General features: G+C 40.6%; 2 protein-coding genes across 4 annotated transcripts in view; one reads left to right on the forward strand and one right to left on the reverse strand.

Moving 5' to 3' along the window:
• LOC119629388 (serine/arginine repetitive matrix protein 1-like) overlaps nucleotides 1-3,902 on the reverse strand; it is a 102,766-nt gene extending 98,864 nt beyond the window's left edge. Inside the window, exons 1-2 of the mRNA XM_062671961.1 lie at nucleotides 3,041-3,902; nucleotides 1,930-2,698 (exon numbers count right to left, since the gene is read on the reverse strand). Coding sequence (XP_062527945.1) covers nucleotides 1,930-2,698; nucleotides 3,041-3,902 — 1,631 coding nt within the window. The remainder of the gene's footprint in view (nucleotides 1-1,929; nucleotides 2,699-3,040) is intronic.
• LOC101738258 (hemicentin-1) overlaps nucleotides 1-19,066 on the forward strand; it is a 304,965-nt gene that overhangs the window by 55,236 nt on the left and 230,663 nt on the right. The window lies entirely within an intron of this gene.

A 19,066-nucleotide genomic window follows, 5' to 3' on the forward strand; every position in this document is an offset into this window, starting at 1 on the left:
CCGTGTACTGGCGCGCGTTGGACCGATCCGCCAAGTGATGCATGACGCGGACCAATTGCAGCGTTGTCGAGTGGCCGCTGCGAAACCCGAACTGCTCGGGTCTGGGAAGGATGTGCGGCGACACCCTTCTCAGCAGCAGCCTCTCGAACAACTTGCCCACATGCGACAGCAAGGTGATCGGACGGTAACTGGAGGGATTTCTCCTATCCTTGCCGGGTTTGGGCAAGGCGATAACCTTGCCCAATTTCCAAATTCCCGGGAAGTGTCCTGTGGACAGAATGGAATTGAACAGCCGTGTCATATATGACACGACCGTTTCAGGGAAGTGGAAGAATGCGAGGGAGGGAATACCGTCCTCACCCGGCGCCTTGCGCCTCTTCATCCGCTTGATGGAGAGGCGCAATTCACTGGGAGTGATGAAAGCATCATCTCCCAACGGAGGCACCGGGGAGGAGAGTAGGTTCGCTACGCTCTCTTCCACCGATTGGTGGAATGCGGCCTCTGAGGGTGCAGAGTTATTTGGAACGAACTGCCGCTCCAGCATTGCGGCCAGGACATCGGCGCGGGCCTGAGCCGAGAAGCATCGGTTGCCCCTCTCGTCCACGAGTGGACAAGTCGGGGCAGGCCGATTTGAGAGCTGGCGGCAAAGTCGGTGGAGGGACACGGAAGAGGGGTCCTCACGGGCCTCCTCAATCCGTTCCTCCCACGCATAGCCCCGAAAGGAGCTAATCTTCGCCGCCAACTCCGCTTCCAACTCATTAAGCTCGCGCTTGATCCTGGGACAACGAGTTGTCGCCCAGAGCCTCCTCAGGCCCCTCTTCCGGCGAATGATCGCCTTCAGATGGGCCGGGAGTCTACCTCTGGGCCCGCCGCTGGGCACAAGAGTCGTCGCCTGGTCAATCGCTCCCCTGATGGAGTCGATAAGGCGGACTGCCGCGTCATCGACCCCCTCAGGGGTGTTGGGGTCCTGAATTACGGGAAGGTCGACTAGTCGTCTCTTAAAGAGCTCCCAGTCGACCTTCGGTCGTAGGGGCGAAGTCGCAACCCGGGTGAGCCCCATTCCCAGTGTCACCAGGACAGGGAGATGTGGGGTACCCAGGTCGTACAGTGCCTCGATCGTTACGGGGCACCGTAGCCCCTTATGAACACACACGTCCAGCACATCGGGCTGGTATCGCGCGGCGGTCGGGACGTGCGTGGGTTCATCGGGGCCGACCACAGAGTAGTCGCCCCTATCGGCATCTTCTAACAGCCGCCTGCCCACTGCTGTGTTAAGTCGGGAACCCCACGCGACGTGCTTCGCGTTGAGGTCCCCGACCAGCAGAGCTGGGCGGCTGTCGTAATTCAGGACCCGTCTTATATCCTCAGGATGGAATTCAGGCCCCGGGGGTCTATACGCGGCATAAATCCGCATATCTCCCCCCGCGGTGTGTACCCTCACACCGACTGACCTTGTCGATGTGAAGGACAGCAAATCCAACTGATCATGCACCACGTCCCGCCTGACAAGGGCCGCAGTGCCCCTGAACGGCCGCCCGGCAGGGGTAAGCTCGTCACGTCGGTACATGAAATAGTTGGGAATCCTGAACACATCCTGAGGTTTTAACAAGGTCTCCCCCAGCAGCAGAACCTCAGGGTTGTACTCCTGGGCGAGAACCAAGAGGTCGTTTTTTCGGGATCTTATCCCATCGGGGTTCCAATAGATGATGCGAAGCTCCTGGCTAGCCATTGAGCCTCGCTATCAACTGGTAGAACCCCGACAGGATAGCCCCGATAGGGCTAGCGCCGGAGGCGATCTCGCGGATGACTCCGGAGATCACCTCGGCCAAGTTCTCCCAGAGTGCCAGCAGCCATGCAGCAAAGCCGGCAGGCTGAGAGGCCTGTCGACCGCTGCGGCGCTCGCGCTGAGGGCGGGGGGGAAGGGGGGGCTGGCTGTTCAGATTAGAATTGTCTTCGGCCAGATGGGCCGATGGCAATGGCGGATTGGAGTTCGATGTTTGGGCAGTAGGGGAGGCCTCGTTGACCTCCATTGTCTCAACGACCATTTGGGATTGTTCGAGAGGTGCAGCATCAGTCGCTCTGATGGCTTCCTCTCTCTCTCGTGCTTCTTTTTTTTTATCTTTTTTCTTTTGTTTTTTCTTTTTGTTCCTATTACTATTTTTTCCGGGTGCAGGACCGCCGGTCGGGCGAGGTGTAGGTGTGACACCAGCGGAAGTGCGACCACGAGGAACGGGAATGGGTTTATTTGTCCGCCGCGGCCGGTTGGCCTGCGCCATCAACGTGGTCGCTGACGGCTCAGCCTCCACTACCACGGCGGACGGAATGGAGTTTCGAGGGGGAGGGGCCGGGGGAAGGGAAGATTTCCCTTTCCCCTTCCCCTTCCCCCTTACTATGGGAAGTACAGCCGGAGGAGCTGCACCCCCGGCTCGAGGCACCGGTGGCGCAGGAGGAGGGACGGTGACTCCCATCATCCTGGCCCGTTTGCGGAAGACCGCACACCGTCTGTCGACGGCGACGTGGTCCTTCCCACAATTGGCGCAGGAGAATGGGCCGTCCCTCGGCCTCGGGCAGTCCGCTACAATGTGCTCTCCGGCACACCTTACGCAGCGGACCGCGCGATGGCAGTTGTAGGATGCGTGTCCGAAGGCCTGGCAGCGATGACACTGCGCGGGCCCTCGGGTTGGACGCCATCCCTCAACTGTCACCCCCGGCAAGTACAACAGTTCGTTGACTGCGTACAAGCGGGCGAGGTCGTCCCTTGAGAGGTGGTCCAGGGCTACGTGAAACACGCAGCCCGGTCGCCCTCTCTGGGACCTGATGCACCTGGCATATCGAGCCGGGAATCCCAGCTCCTTCAGGGCATTGACTATTTCTGCCTCGTCGGTGTCGGCAGGGAGGCCCCGGACCGCCACCTTAGAAGGCATCTCCTCCGCCAGGGCATAACAGTACCATTTAATGGTACCATCCCTGGCAGAGGCCTCCGACAGGTAGGCCTGGACCGCCCTGTACTCCTCGACCGACGTCGGCAGAAATCTAAAACCGGCGCCGAAGGGTCGCGCCGAGGGAGCTCGACCTAAGCGCTCCCTAATGGCCGCCAAATGGCGAGGCCAATTTGGGAGGGCCTCCACCATAATTGGTGGGTGTCGACGTAATACCTCCTGGGCACGACCCTTCGACCTCGGGGGAGGGGCTTTTGGGGATTGGGAAGTCCTCTGGGTGGTAGGAATACCTGGCCTAGCTGCCATGGCAGCGTAGGAGGTAGAAGGCTTGGGGTTTGTCGGTAAGGGAATATGTTGGGGTCTGGTGGACTCGAGGTCCATATACCTGGTGGAATCCAGGTTGCCCGCCGTGCCGCTTAGGGCGGGGGCACCTCGGGTTGAGTCCACCGGGATTGGGGATAACGTTGGGGAGGGAGAACGTGGAGGGGATCGTAGTTGCCTAAGGGCTGTCCCTGTCCTGGCGGGGGCCCTAGGCTTCGGAATTGGTTTATTGGCTGGGATTGGGCTCCCAGAGGGGGACGAAGATCTAGACGTGGAAGGAGTCACGGATTCAGTTGAGGAATGATCGGTGGATGTGGTCGCACTTTCCTCTCCCTCCGATCTGGAGGAAGGACCCAGTCGCGGACGCTTATCCTTGTCGCTTGACGAGCCTCGGTCAGACTCAGACCTGGCCTTCTTCCGCGGCCGAGAGGGCCCGGAGGGATCGGTCAACGAGGGAAGATTACCTTCCCTCGGTCCGATCCTCGGGGACCCCTGGGCCGCGACCGAAGGCCCGGGCTGGCTGTCCAACCCGAGTCCCGTCAAGCTTGTACGGGTTGCAGGTGTTGGCTTGTGAATCGCCTGACGTCCCTTATTGGACGGGCCGGGTGTGCTGATTAACGGGGGTGAGTTCCCCGACGACATGATTTCCCTGGTCCTACGATGGTTGAGTCATTGGTACTCCCGGGCGTTGCCAGTTGGTATGTTACTTTTTTAGACTGGGCTCCGGTTAACCGGCAATAAGGGATACTGCTATTATATAATTATAACTATAAAATAACAGAAAAGAGACTAACTAAACTAACTGCTCGAAATTAAATTAAAATCTACCGATAACTAATAAGTGCTAATTAATAATGAATGTACTAAACTAAATAATATAACTACACTTGCATCTGTACTCGGTCAGTGTTAGACAAGCGGTGAGTCCCGGTTCCAGTACAAACTAGTCTTTAATGAATCAAAAGAATTCAAATAAACAAATTAATAATAATATATTAACAACCTATATTATACAAATGTACTTAACAAACAATAAACTTACCGGATTGTTGAGTAACTCTCTTTTACCAGCGAATTTCACTAGTAAAAGGGTCACTGAACACCCAACTATTGAAAACCTATACTAAAATAAAGTAAAAATAACAATAAAGAAACTGAAATAAAACAACAAAATAACAAGATAATAAATTAAATTAAATTCAATCAAATGAAGGAATAATTAGACGGGAACCCCACTAAATACTAACACTAACTTAATAAAGCAAATCAGGATAACTCTAAATAAACAATGGATGGATAGACAGCATAGACCACTTATGAATGCCGACCGGTGCGCCAGAATCAATGTATTAAAAATTTTAAACTAAACTATGTTAAACAAAATGTGATATTAAAAGTAGGTAGATGCAAAAGAAAAGACAAACGTAATTTTAATATTCTATGGCAGCGCCACTTGTTTTTGTTAAAAGCGGGTAGATTAAATTAATTGGTAAACTAATGAAATAACGAAATAAAATTACTGCTATTATATTAAATGGTACTAAGAAATTAATTTATAAAAATAAGGGATTAATTAATCTTACTGTCTAGACTTAATTAACTAACGGTAGGGGGTTCAAACGCCAACAACCTTCTACGTAGACCAGTTTATCGGGTTTTGCGACCGCCCCGCCTAGCCCCGAAGGGTAGGAGAGGACTGGGAATGACACAGGGAGGCCAGACTCAGTGGCGCTAACGTTCGCCGGTTTTATATTCAAATAAAACGGTAACGCAGCTTACACAGGCTGGTCGACACCTACCCGTATTAAACTAATCGTTTAAGGAAAGAAGTGTCGATCCACTTACCTGTTCCCGGGTCCTTCGTCTCACTGTTCGGGGCGTTTCCACTCCGAAACAGCAACTCCAGATGAAACACTCTCACTCTTGGGCACACACAATTGCACAGCACAAACAATAGGGGCCTCGTAGCACTGGTGTCCCGGGCATTAGGTACTCGTCAAGAAGAATTAGAATAGTGCATCACTCAAATTTCCTCGAGCAGGCACTATTACCACATTAATTGTCCCTAGAAGTCGTTGTGGCCTAAGCGATAAGACGTCCGGTGCATTCGTGTTGACCGATGCACCGGTGTTCGAATCTCAGGCGGGTACCAATTTTTCTAATGAAATACGTACTCAACAAATGTTCACGATTGATTTCCACGGTGAAGGAATAACATCGTGTAATAAAAATCAAAACCCGCAAAATTATAATTTGCGTAATTACTGGTGGTAGGACCTCTTGTGAGTCCGCGCGGGTGGGTACCACCGCCCTGCCTATTTCGGCCGTGAAGCAGTAATGCGTTTCGGTTTGAAGGGTGGGGCAGCCGTTGTAACTATACTGAGACCCCTAGAACTTATATCTCAAGGTGGGTGGCGCATTTACGTTGTAGATGTCTATGGGCTCCAGTAACCACTTAACACCAGGTGGGCTGTGAGCTCGTCCACCTATCTAAGCAATAAAAAAAATATATTAAAAGAATTGTCATCATATTTCTCGACTTAAATCGTCCATTGCTTCGAATACCAAATAGTGTCGGAAATTGACTGTGTAAAGAACAAAAGTATCTGGGCAAGGGCCCAGATCTCCCACGAGATTGTGGTATTGAGGGTGAAATCTAGTAGAATGTACATCTTCCGAAGCCACACGATAAATTATTTCCCGGTACTCTCACCCGAGCCTTTTGCCCCACTGGTGACAAAAGTCTGAAACGGTAGAAGAGTTGACTGGTCTGGTTAATCCAGGTCGTTTTTGAACTGTTTCGTTAGTGTTCCGGAATATCCTGCTGAACAGAACCAGGCTGGTCGGAACATAATGATATATAATCGGAACATAATGATACATATAGATGATCTATATAGCTACAGGTATACTGCTATTACGCATATCGGTGACGCGAACTCACAAGATGCCACCCATCCAAAAATTGCTCAACGCGTCTAAACAAGTTTTCACTTCAAAAAAGCTCAATGCTGGACGTTAGACCAACTAACTAATAATATTGGATTGCCAACCTTATGCAAGATGTAAATGTTTACCCAAACCTTCAATTACATGCTCTGATTCTATTTCCCTTTGAATGTTATCCTTTATGATTTGCGAAATGTTAGATACTACGAAACAATTACTCCCTTGATTGTTCAAGTGTGTTGTTACAGGGTTTTTGTTTATTAATTGGATTTTATTCAACCTCTCCGTTGAACAGGATTGCGACATGAGTATATGGTAATGTAAATGCGTAACTGTCGGTACCGGTAACCGATAATTTAGTTGAAATAGCAGGGCTTGCGGCGTATTATTAGAAGCTTAAGGGTATGGGACATTAAAACCGGCACTACAATTTTATACTTTTTGAAAATAGAAATTGAGATATCAAATGGTTTTGTTTGATGACATGATAATACGTAAATATACTTATCAAAATGGAAGCGTTTCACAAGAAAAATTAATAACACAAAAAATACTTTGAATATGTAGTTATTTGTTTTATAGCTAAATAATTTCAGAACGTTCTATATTGAATTTTTTTTAATTATCAATCATTATCCATTCTTTAATTTTGATTTTGTACATTAGCTAGATGTAATATAGTTTTCTACGAAAATAATAAAGCTGTATAAACATACCTAATAAAATATATAATACGATTTTTTTAATATGGTCAAATTCAAGATTGTCTTAAAACAATAAATAAAAACGTTCCTAATGTATTTTCGAAATTGCAAAATGATTTATAAGAACTTCCAACTACTTTGGTATTCAAGCAACATGAAAAACAAGAGAGCCAGAATTAAAAAAAAAATCATGAAACTTTTCCTCATTTAGCTGCAAAATGCGTACAGCCCGACATCAATTATAATAATGTAATTTCCCAACACGACATTAGTACTGTAGTGGGAGTGCAGTTACGAGGAAAACAAGGCCATTGTTGCACAGAACAACGGGTTCGCAGTAGGAACGACTAACTTTGGGATATAACTCCATGTCAATGGACGTAATATATTTATAAAGGAAGCTTTGAGTAAAGCTTGAGGCGAAGATTTAGAATTTATTGGAAATATACAAAAAAATATATATATTCAACCTGTATGTCGTATATCGTTTGGAACCTCTGGGTCTGCGTAGGGACTTCAGTCCCCTCTGTATTTTCGTATATGGGGGCTGCTCTGAGGAATTTTTTGAGATGATACCATCATCTCGTTTTTACCATCGCACCGCCCGCTACCGGAGTAGAGTTCATCCATACTACCTGCAGCTAAAATATCAAGTTTTACAGTAATCACTAACTATGTTGTACCAGAATACGGCAACGGCACATTGTAAGTATTGGATTAACTGGATTCCTCAACTTAATGAATGGGCTAGATCTATCATTTATAAATAAAATAATATTGAGTCAAACAAAAGCTATTTTTTTTTAAATTGAACTATGTTAGCAAATGATTTGATGAAAATAAAAAATAAAAAGTTGAAAATTATTATGGATTTTAATGTAAAAAAAAAAAAAAAAATTGAAGAGCTTATGAAATGAAACAAAAAATTGTACATGTATCAATCAGAGTATTTAAAGTACTTTTCGAGTATTTTAGCACTTTCTATGATGTGATTGAATTCTTTATTCTTTTTATGTTATTTTACAAATCTAGATTAGTAGATATAGAATATTTTAAATAAAAATATATGAGTTTCATACTACTTTAATAGCATTTTATGTTTTCTTCTTTCTGTTATTGTTACTGCGATTGAATGGAAATGTTATCGTACAACTGGTTATTCATTTAGATATTAATATAAATGCCACCTCTCAATCTGAGACACGGAGTAAAATTTTCTATTATATTGAAAAATGGCTGTACCACCCTTTACATTGAATTTACATTTAGATACATTCATCTATTTTCAAAATTACATTGGAAAACATAATACATTCTACATTTCACTAGCGATGCTATTTTAAAACCCATATGTCCAGAATCTTCTACGTTATATGCTACAATGCATTTAGCGGATCTCTTAGCTTTCCGTAGTCTACAACCCTTAGGCAGATGTTGTTAAGGATGATTTACTTAATTGTTATCCTGACATTCTCGAAGTTAAACGCAGCATGAGTTAGTTTAACCTTGATCAAATTTTTAGGAGTTTTGCTTGTGATATTGATTTCGTATTTTTTTATAAAATCCCAAATATGTAGGGGATGAGGTAATTAGAAAAACTCTTCATTAAAGAGATTGAATTACTGGAAGCTAATTTGCGCAATTTTTTTTATAGTATAAGCGAGTGTATCTCCTGACGCCAGCTTGGTATTAAGTGGTTATTGAAGCCCAGCCACAACGTGAATGCCATTTTCCACATTGAGACATGAAATCCAAGTATCATTGTTATGATGACTGTCCCACACCATGCTACCCGTGTGAGCTGTCAAAGCACCAGTAATGTCATCAGTGATTACGCAAATATGAATTTTTCGGGTTTGAATTTTAATCCTCAATTTTATTTATTCCTTTATCTTGGAAGTCATTCGTGAACATATATTATGTAAATAGCTTTTAATTAAGGAAAAAAAATGTTTGTCTATGAGATTCGAACACTGGAATAATAAATAGCATTACCCGATACTACTACACCGGCCGTGTTATCCTTTAGGCCACGACGTCTCCACAATTCATTTAATTTATTATTCGCAGTATTTCTTCACGTTAAAGCTTAATTTTAAGAAAAAATAACCAACGCTACTGAAAAAAGTATGATTACTAAGTCGAAAAACAGCTGTGAAATCATAATGTGACTTCGTAATTAACGCGTCTCGCCAGACAATTACAAATGTAAAAATAACGTGAGGGGTAATCGTTATAAGTATTCGGAGCGAGTCGGATGCTAATTGGCATTTCAAACGAATATTACAGACCAAATATCAAGAAAAAGAGGCTCTGGAGACGAAGCATATTTTATTGGATCATTCACATGCTACATACGCTATATAGACATTGATTCTCGTACGAAAAGTCTGTGTTAAATGCTTATAATCGTCTCGCGGGAGACTCTGAGTTCATTTATCTGACGTTAATGATAAATTATATAGTTTTTGTCGTTGTACGCAGACAACTGTGTACCAACATGGACGTCAGCAATGCCAAGGGTATAGTCAAGCCGCTGTCTAATGCTAAGTGTTACGAATGAAGATAATTTTATTGATTGTTTATAGTTAATAGCTCGTAGTGGCTTATAGAAAAGGTGGGAAAAGTTCGAGAAAAATTACCCAACTCAATAGCATTTTTGCATATATTTTTTTCATTTGGTACCAACGAGCTCATAGCTGAGCTGGTATTAAGCAATTATCGAAGGTCATAGATATCAACAACCTGAATGTCACCGTCTACCTTGTGATATGAGGTCCAAGTCTCATTTTAATGTGTGACGACAAACCGGGATGTCCATAAAAAAATATTATTCAAACCAAAATTATTGATCTCCAGTAAATGTGTTTTTAAAGAAAATACTAATCTAAATAGGTTTATATTAGTAATGTGAGGACGTCTCAGTAATTCTTTAATAGGAGGAGCGGGTCGCCAATACTCGAATATAGCGTCATCGTCATTGCGACTAATATCATTAAGTGCATTTAAGATTATTAAATTTTAATCCTCCAATTCCCGTACTGGGTCATTTCCATTTGTTGATTACGTAACACCGAACTATTCGACATGATAGGTGTGTCATGATAATATCCTTTTTCCTTATATCCATTAAGGTGTTGGTTGGACGAGCTCGCCGCCCACCTAGTATTAAGTGGTTACTGGAGCCCATAGACATCTACAATGTAAATGCGCCACCCACCTTGAGATATAAGTTCTAAGGTCTCAGTATAGCTACAACGGCTGCCCCACCCTTAAAACCGAAACGCATTACTGCTTTACGGCAGAAATAGGCGGGGTGGTGGTACTTACTCTTGTGAGTCCGCACGGGTCTCTAACTAAAATACCTTAGATGAAAGTTTAGAAAAAACGACAAAATTTAAGAATTCCTTGCGAAGTATATGTGGCGAGCTTGTATGGCGAGCCAAAGTCGGTGGCTATTATACCATTCAGGATACTTCTGCCGCCAAGTAGCGGCAAGCAGTCATAAGAGGTCCTACCACCAGTAATTATGCAAATTATAATTTTGCGGGTTTGATTTTTATTACACGATGTTATTCCTTCACCGTGGAAGTCAATCGTGAACATTTGTCAAGTACGTATTTCATTGGAAAGCTTGGTACCCGCCTGCGGGATTAGAACACCGTTGCATCACTAGATACGAACGCACCAGACGCCTTATTCTTTAGGCCACGACGACTTCATTATTAGTTGACGGATTAATAATTTAAATATTTAAGACTGTATGAAAGGAAGGACACGGCCTAATTTTTTTTTTTAAATTCACACATTGTCCACTATAATATTTGGTTAGATTAAAAAACGTCAAATAAACATTTAATCCAAGAAATACGAGATTAGGCTAATATTTGAATTATGCGGTACACTGCATCTCGGCGCGCGTAAGATTATTTTATTCAGTGCCGTGGTCATTCCAATTCGTGGACTACGTGTCTTCGAAGCATTTGACACGACAAATTGGTGTTAATTCCCGAGGCCACGGGTCGTAGCAATTACGTTCCTGACGGATGTTTAATCTTTACTAATTAAGAACACCTTTTGATGCTACAAGAGTGATGTGTAAATGGATTCCAATTTCGTTATGGAGATGATGTATGTTTGTGGAGTTTTATATAAAGCGTGTTCATTTTGACGTAGCGCTTCGAGGACCTTTGAATGGAAAACATTAAGGGAAACAAAAGGGATTCGTAATAAATTTATTTAAAAAAAATCATTGTTTGATGTCACAGTGATTTCGCTCGGACATTAGAAAGATGTGACCATCTACAGGTATCTCACACTGTATGAATAAGACAAGCGCGAGATTGTATCGTAAAAGTGTTATATCATTATAATATTCGTTGAATAAAAACTATAGTGTATATTGTGATGTGTCGATACCATAATGTGAATTCCCGCACCAAATTGAGAATTTTTTTTGGACGGAGTTACCCGTGCGGACTCAAAAGGTTCTACCACCAGTAAGAAAGAGTCAGTCAAAATAATTGTACTAAGCGTTCCGATCGAACGCCTAACGCAGAAACATTAACATCGCACTATTCATCAACCGACGAAACGATCCGAAGATGCTTCCACGTTTACTCAGAGTTAATTTTAATTAGAAAAGTTGCGCAATTAACCGGCTCACCTCGCGAACCGGTCGGGAAAATTGGAATTGTTTAATTTCACCCCTCTGTAGCGTGAGAATGTCGTTAATCTATGTCTTTCGGTTGCTGTTAATATAATTAAAAAAAAAAAACAAACACTCGTACGTTTGTCGTATGCTTATAATCGTCTCGCGGGAGACTTCCGTGTTCATTTATTTGACGTTAATGATGAGTTATATAGTTTTTGTCGTTGTACGCAGACAACTATATCCCAACATGGACGTCAGCAATGCCAAGGGTACAGTCAAGCCGCTGTCTAATGCTAAGTGCTACGAATGAATATAATTTTATTGATTGTTTATAGTTAATAGCTGTATTGTTTGTTTTTTTTGCTTAGATAGGTGGACGAGCTCACAGCCCACCTGGTGTTAAGTGGTTACTGGAGCCCATAGACATCTACAATGCAAATGCGCCACCCACTTTGAGATATAAGTTCTAAGGTCTCAGTATGGTTACATATAAATATAGATTACAGGTTTATAGAAAAGGTGCGAAAAGTTCAAGAAAAATTACCCAACTCAACAGCATTTTTGCATTATTTTTTTTCATTTGGTACCAACGAGCTCATAGCTGAGCGGGTATGAAGCAATTATCGAAGGTCATAGATATCAGCAACCTGAATGTCACCATCTACCTTGTGATATGAGGTCCAGGTCTCGTTTTAATGTGTGACGACTGCCCCACTCCTAAAAGTCGATCACACGATTGTTCGTGGTAGGAATAGGCTACATAGTAATATCTACTAGTGCTTTTTTTCTTACCTATTGCTAGTAGCCTCGAGAGGCTATGGTAGCTTCACTTAACGTGGCTACTACGTTAATTCGGGTTCCGCTATAGCTTGCGAGGTTGCTCTCTCCGTGAATTTTTCACGCGTTCTTATCATACATTCCATTTTTCATGACCAGTGGTTAATCTTTTCAAAAACAGTTCGGTTTTAAATTCAATAGATAACCTTCGTTCGGTTTCTCTTAATCTTTTGAAATGGGTCAAAACTATTTTGTGGCCAACCCTTAGCTCTTCAGCTATATTATAACTACCAAAAATTCGACCTATTTCTAGTTTTTCAAAAAAAAAAAATTGTTTATTAGCTACTGTCAACATTAATAAACTAAAAGCTCATTTGTTAAACTTTAAAATATATTAGGAACAAATTAGTTTCACAACTTTACCAGAAGAGATGAAAATAATATCAAGAAAGGAGAAATTTAAAATAAAAAATGAATATAATTATTATAGTGTCAGGGATTATTCCACAATCACTAGTCTAAATATATAATTTAAATACCTACTGATTTCCATACATAAATAATATTTTCTATTTAATAAATACGATTGTGTGATACACAATCACCTTTGTTATTTACACTGCGACCAGTAATGGGTTCAGGTTTGAAGGGTAGGTTAGCATTTTTAATATCGAGACACATGACGTTTAGATTAAAAGCCTGTGTTTACTTTATTGTTCAATAAGAATATTTAATACTAGCGGCCTGCTCCGGCTCCGCTAAGTTTTTTAACAAAAATTTCAACGATATTTGACGTTGTGTTTTTTTTTTAATAAAAGAACACTTTTTGCGGCATAACTATAATAGTTAAACATATGTTGTCGCGACACTTTTTGTACATCATTATGTGTTCTACAAAGTCGTAGTACATTATTATAATCTATCATCAATAGTTTTCGCAGAGCAGGCTATGTAAAGAATATTTTAGGTAATTTTTGTACACTTTGGGTTACATTATTGGAGTTTTAGTAAGGATCCCTAATTTTGTTCAAAAAAGATTATAGCCTATGTCACTCGGGAATGGTGTAGCTTCCAAACAATGAAAGCATTTTTCAAATCGGTTCAGTAGTTTCGGAGCCTATTCAATACAAACAAAGTATAGATTATAATATTTTAGGAGACTCGTAATTATTAATTCCACTTTAACGACTACAATTTGCCAAGAACGCCATTCAACAATTCTCTCTGGCAGCAATAACAATTGGATCAAGATATAATAATTACTTTATATTGTTTTACAATTAATGGCTTACTAGCCTGTGTTCCGGAAACGAATATGTTCCTTAATGATCTCTAGCGATTTGTAACAGTTGCAAAGAGTTATTTAAGCTACCATTAATGGTTTAAAAGTTTTAGTTCAACTGTTAGTCTATAAGAATACTGAAATAAATAAATAAATATAAAATATCCAAATCGCAAACGGTTTTAATAAATAACTTTACAAATAATCGGGGTATCTGAGAGTAAATTAAGAACGGATCTCACCGAATTTCAAATGACAGCTGCGCTTATTGAAATTATTTCATCGAACTTTTTTGAAAAGATTCTTTTCTCCGCCCGTTTTAATATTGGTTTTGAAATTATTGACTTTTTTTAATATATTTTTTTTGGTATCAGCGCGGATGGATTTTACTAATTCTACTTCACCTGATATTTTGTGATTAGGTGAGATCGTAGAGATTACCTCAATTACATTGAGCTAACCGATATCGCATCTATCAAACTATACAGTAAGTAAGGGCGGATTACTTGTCATAAGATATAAAAACTGTTACATCCATGACCATGTGAAACTGTGAATTATCTGAGTATTCATATTCCATTTTACAACATGCGATAAAACCGTGCGTTAGTTTTAGATCGATCTATTATCGCGTTACAGTTAGGTGGTTAGTGATCTTGGCAGTAATTACATCTGGTCCGGATTGGAGTCCTGGTTTGGAGTTCAACGGCCGTCTGGTGTAGTGGTAAGTGACATAGTCACTACATAAGGGGGTCGCGGGTTCGAATCCCGCCAAGGGAAGATATTTGTATGATAAATATAAATGTCTTTTCCAGGGTTATGAATGTATATTAAATATATGTATGTGTATAATAAAAATCTTACATTTATTTCCGTTATCTGGTACCTGTAACACAAGTTCTTTACGAACTTATCACAGGACCAGTTAACGTGGCGTGATTGTTAGTAGATATTTATTTATTTATTGAAAAAAAAAAAAAGAAAAAAAAGTACCTTTCTTGAAGACATTCGCTATTTTCAATTAATTTGGTGAAGAAAATTGTCCGTATTTCCATTGACTGAATCAACTTTACTGAACTCCAAAGCAAACTTCAGCTATTGTGTAGTTAATAGCGTTTAGTGAGACACAATTTTCAAGTTGCGTGATCGTTTCAAAACAAGTATCTATTAAACTTAGCTCTGTGGAGTCGTTTCGTTGTTTAATTGCTTTCATCGTATCAATCCTTTGACGCCGATTAATTAACATAGATATCTTCAGTATGGACGAAAGCTATAAAGGTTACTGTATCTGGTAGTTATAGTAGAACATAGAGATGGAAACGGTTTTCTGACTGCGCTGATTTGAATATAATAAAAAAAATCTGCCTCCATCTAGCAGATGTAAAATGATTAGCTGGAATTATATTTTTATCGTTGTGAATAGAAGCTCACAGCAGCAATGACATCGTAACGAGTCGAGGCTTCTGTTTGATGATTCGTCGTGAACTAATGTCACATTTTTGTATACTATTATCAATGAATGCAAGAGAGCTCGCCTTACCGCCACTACTGCTAGTATCTTGCCTCGAATTGCGCGTGGTAACTCCATTCCTGCCATCAAAATCTTTGGCCAGCCCATACCGTGGGCTTCGAAGGCTAAACACCCTCTATAGAGGGATGATATTCAGTCCGCACTTTAAATCAGTACGCGACCGAGCCGCATTTCTACTCGGTAGACTCTGCGCTATGATCTGCCAGGGAAATAAATTGTCCCTTCGTAACAAGGTGACAATCTACAAAACTTGCATACGTTCCGTCGTGACCTATGCATGTTTAGTGATCGCTCACGCGGCCCTTATGTACATAAATGTTCTCCAGGTCAACCAATCTCGTTTCTACAGGATAGCGGTCGAAACATCGTGGTACGTGAGGAATGTTGACCTCCACGACGCTCTAAATTTATAATCGATACTTAAGTATCTTAAGGTAGCATCAGAACACTATTTCGAAAAAGCGGCGCGACACGATAATCCACTTATCGTGGCCACCGTTAATTACCTATCCGACCCTGGTGACGCGGCAACATAAAGCCGTCGTCGCCCGAAACATGTGTTGTTCCCCCGGATCCACTCATGGTGCTTTTAGGCCTCTCAGGCACCGGTCATCATCCTCGTCGAACCCGTCGATTACGGCGAAGAGTTTAAGGAGCGAACTAACCTATAGATATAGCTCACTGAGTTTTTCGCCGGATCTCGCTCGGCCTCAGTGGGTCGCGATTCTGATCCGCGGGTAGATTCTTCGAAACACTACTCTTCAGGTTCAGCCCGTGAGCTCACTTACCCACCTGGGTATAGCTGGAATAGCAGGAGAGTAGTTCGAAGGGTTTTCTTTGACCGGTTTTGATTTGTTAAAATAACCCAAATAAATAGATAAAAATAAACTGGCAAAAGCTGGATGAGAGAAGTCGAGGATCGTATTGAGTGGCGTGCAATTGAAGATGCAGCAATGATGGTGATAATGAAAATAGACAAAAATAAAAATTAAGTGAATTTTGTTATAATAAAGTTTCGTGCTTCTTAAATTTTCTTGGTTCTTACCTTTGAGGGGCTAAAACAAAATTAATAAAGATAGAAGCTTTTAAATAAGTAGGATAAGGTATTTAGTAAATTGATCATAATTTCTTGTTCCTTCAAGGAAAACCATTTTTATTTTATTGATACTTTAAGATTAAATTTTATATTATATATTACATTTTCTCTTTATATTATATACCTTCATAAAAGGTAAAAACTATGATGAAATAAAACGCCACATCGATCATCGGTTGAAAAAAAAACAAAAGAAAACGTTAATGAACTGTTTATAAAACAAAGTAAATTAATTAATTAAAAAAAGGAAAAAAATAACAAGAACAGGTTGATAAACAACCTAGAGAACGGTACAAAACTGTTTTGTTTACAAACAAATAACTGAAATCATTGCTTTAAAATCATCGGACAACAAAAGACGCCGTATCCAACGATACGACTACGCCAGTATTCATTATTGTAATGCCTTCTACATTTTTTCACTTCAATATAAATTATGATGCTTAAAGCATAAGCTATAGATAAAGTATTATAAGTTTTAATAACAATACAATCGGAGTTAAAAACGATAATTAATTTTATTAAGCTGGAATTATAATTCATCGTGACCGTTTACTCTATTAATCCACTCTGCCGTGACTCATTTATTTAGTATCCGTACAATATAAAATCATCATCATCAAAATTAGCTTACAGACGTTCACAGCGTGATATAGGCTGCTCATAAATCCCAAGACTGGTCCGTCTTGTGGAAGACCTACCAAGCGGGTGCTTCAAAACTTAATTTGCCAAAAAAACAAACATCTCTATAATATTCTCAAATTTCAAATATGTTTGCAGTATTTAATATTAAAATTGTACAAATATAAATAACGCGTAGTATCGAAATATTTTTTCTAAGCTGAATGAAAATAATTCTGGCATCGTTAATAAAACTCCTCGTTATTAGGAAAGCCAGATCTAACAACATCAACTAATTACCTTTTATTTTCCGTAAAATAAACTCACAAACAAACCGTCCTCAATTATTCAAGTCGTTTAATTAATTACAAGAAAAAAACTCAAAACAATTGTGGACGATCACTTTGATGGGTCTAATAAATGCCTATTTTCTAGTGGAAAAAAATGCGGTAGTTGTCTAAAATTAATGCTGGTACCTTTTAACATCACTGATTATCATTTAGGTCATCTAAGATAAGTAAGTAAGTCTTTAATATACAGTCAAGGTCAAGGATAAGCTGAGAAAGTAAGCTTATTCACAGACATTGAAACAGTTCGAGTTAAAGTAGTAGGTATAATTTTTCGGTTCTCAAGCCAAAGCTGCCGACAAAGAAAACTTGAATTTTGGGGTGCTTGTAAGAAAATTTGCTAAATTTGTTAATTTGTCAATAGTGATAATGCACCTAAAAGGCGATTAATTTCCACGAGACGGTATAAAAATGATCAATATTTTTGCTTTATACAGTAAAATAACTGAGAGATCAACCTCATACCACCAATGGCTGGTAGAATTACCATACTATACTAATATATAAATCTTATGGTTTTGTTTTAACTGATTTATCATATGTGCCTATAGACATAAAAACTTGAATTACGCAACCTACCCTAAAATTTTGGGATCAAAGTCTCAATTATCTTGTATGACGGCTGACCCAATCTGAAAATAATGCGGTGTAGGCTTAAACTATACCCCACCACTGGTAATTAGGGACTCCAGTTTTTTTTTTATAAAATATTCATAATGATGAAAAAGTAGATGATAATCAACGTTTTTTTTCACCCTCTCCATTAGTGTTGTTGTTGTTAGCAACAGACACGGTGGCGCGTGACTGGGTTTCATTATATAATAATTTACAGATCCTGGTCTAACACTAGTTCAGAAATATTCCGAAACGCAGTCTGCAAAAGTACCTACTTGAGACACCGTCAAAAAGGTGATGGATATCTTCTAATTTACGAAAGAAACCTAGACCAATCTCCGACTAGAGTTCGAATCTCCTCAATTGACTCGATGAAATAATCTGCAGAAAAAAACTGCAGTACTGTCAAAAGTTTTACTGTGTCTTCCATTCCAGCCTGCCTTACGATGGCGTTATGTAAATAGGGCCTGACGTTAAATTAATTTATCTTCATTTGGAGTGCGTAATACATTGTTAACTTTTGCTTCAACTTGTTTATACTAAGGAAGTTTGCGTTAGCACCTTATTTCGCAAGAGCTTCCTTAATAAAGCACGTGTATACACGAGATATGATGACAAGACTCTATTATGTCCCAGCGTTTCCTGTTAAGCTTCTAAAGAGAAATTTTGTAAGAAAGCCTGTAAAGAAGCTTCGGGGTACAAAAGTCACTGAGTTTAGTTCTTGAATTTACTTAAATTAATTGATTAGAAATTATTTGTTAATCTCTTAGTTAAGACGATTTCGAATAATAATTTCAAGATAATCATCGGTTTTCATAGGTGTGGGTAGAACAGTTGGAATTAGGCCTCCCCTAAGGTTCGTTATGATGATCAGCGGATTTGAATCCGATCTTCAATAGGTCGGTGTACCATGTGAATGGCTGCGTCTTATAGTCACTCGACTTTTGCCCCAGCGGTCGTCTCTTTTACGACAATAATATAGTCCGTAAGTGCTATCTTTGAGTAGGATAGTTTCCTCGAGCTGCCACTCCAAATGCTATTGGCAAATAGTAATATTGTTTCTTTGTTTTTCATTTATGATTCACTCTCTCTAATTTCTACCTTTTCCTATGATGAGCGCAAGTAGCATATATTATGTCATTGTGTCTCCTCATATTATGCAATATACATACGTATTGTTCCATATTTACTGAATTAATGTTATTTTTAAATTGCTTATATTCATCGTCC

Source organism: Bombyx mori, chromosome 13 (assembly GCF_030269925.1).
Source record: "Bombyx mori chromosome 13, ASM3026992v2".
Taxonomy (NCBI): domain Eukaryota; kingdom Metazoa; phylum Arthropoda; class Insecta; order Lepidoptera; family Bombycidae; genus Bombyx; species Bombyx mori.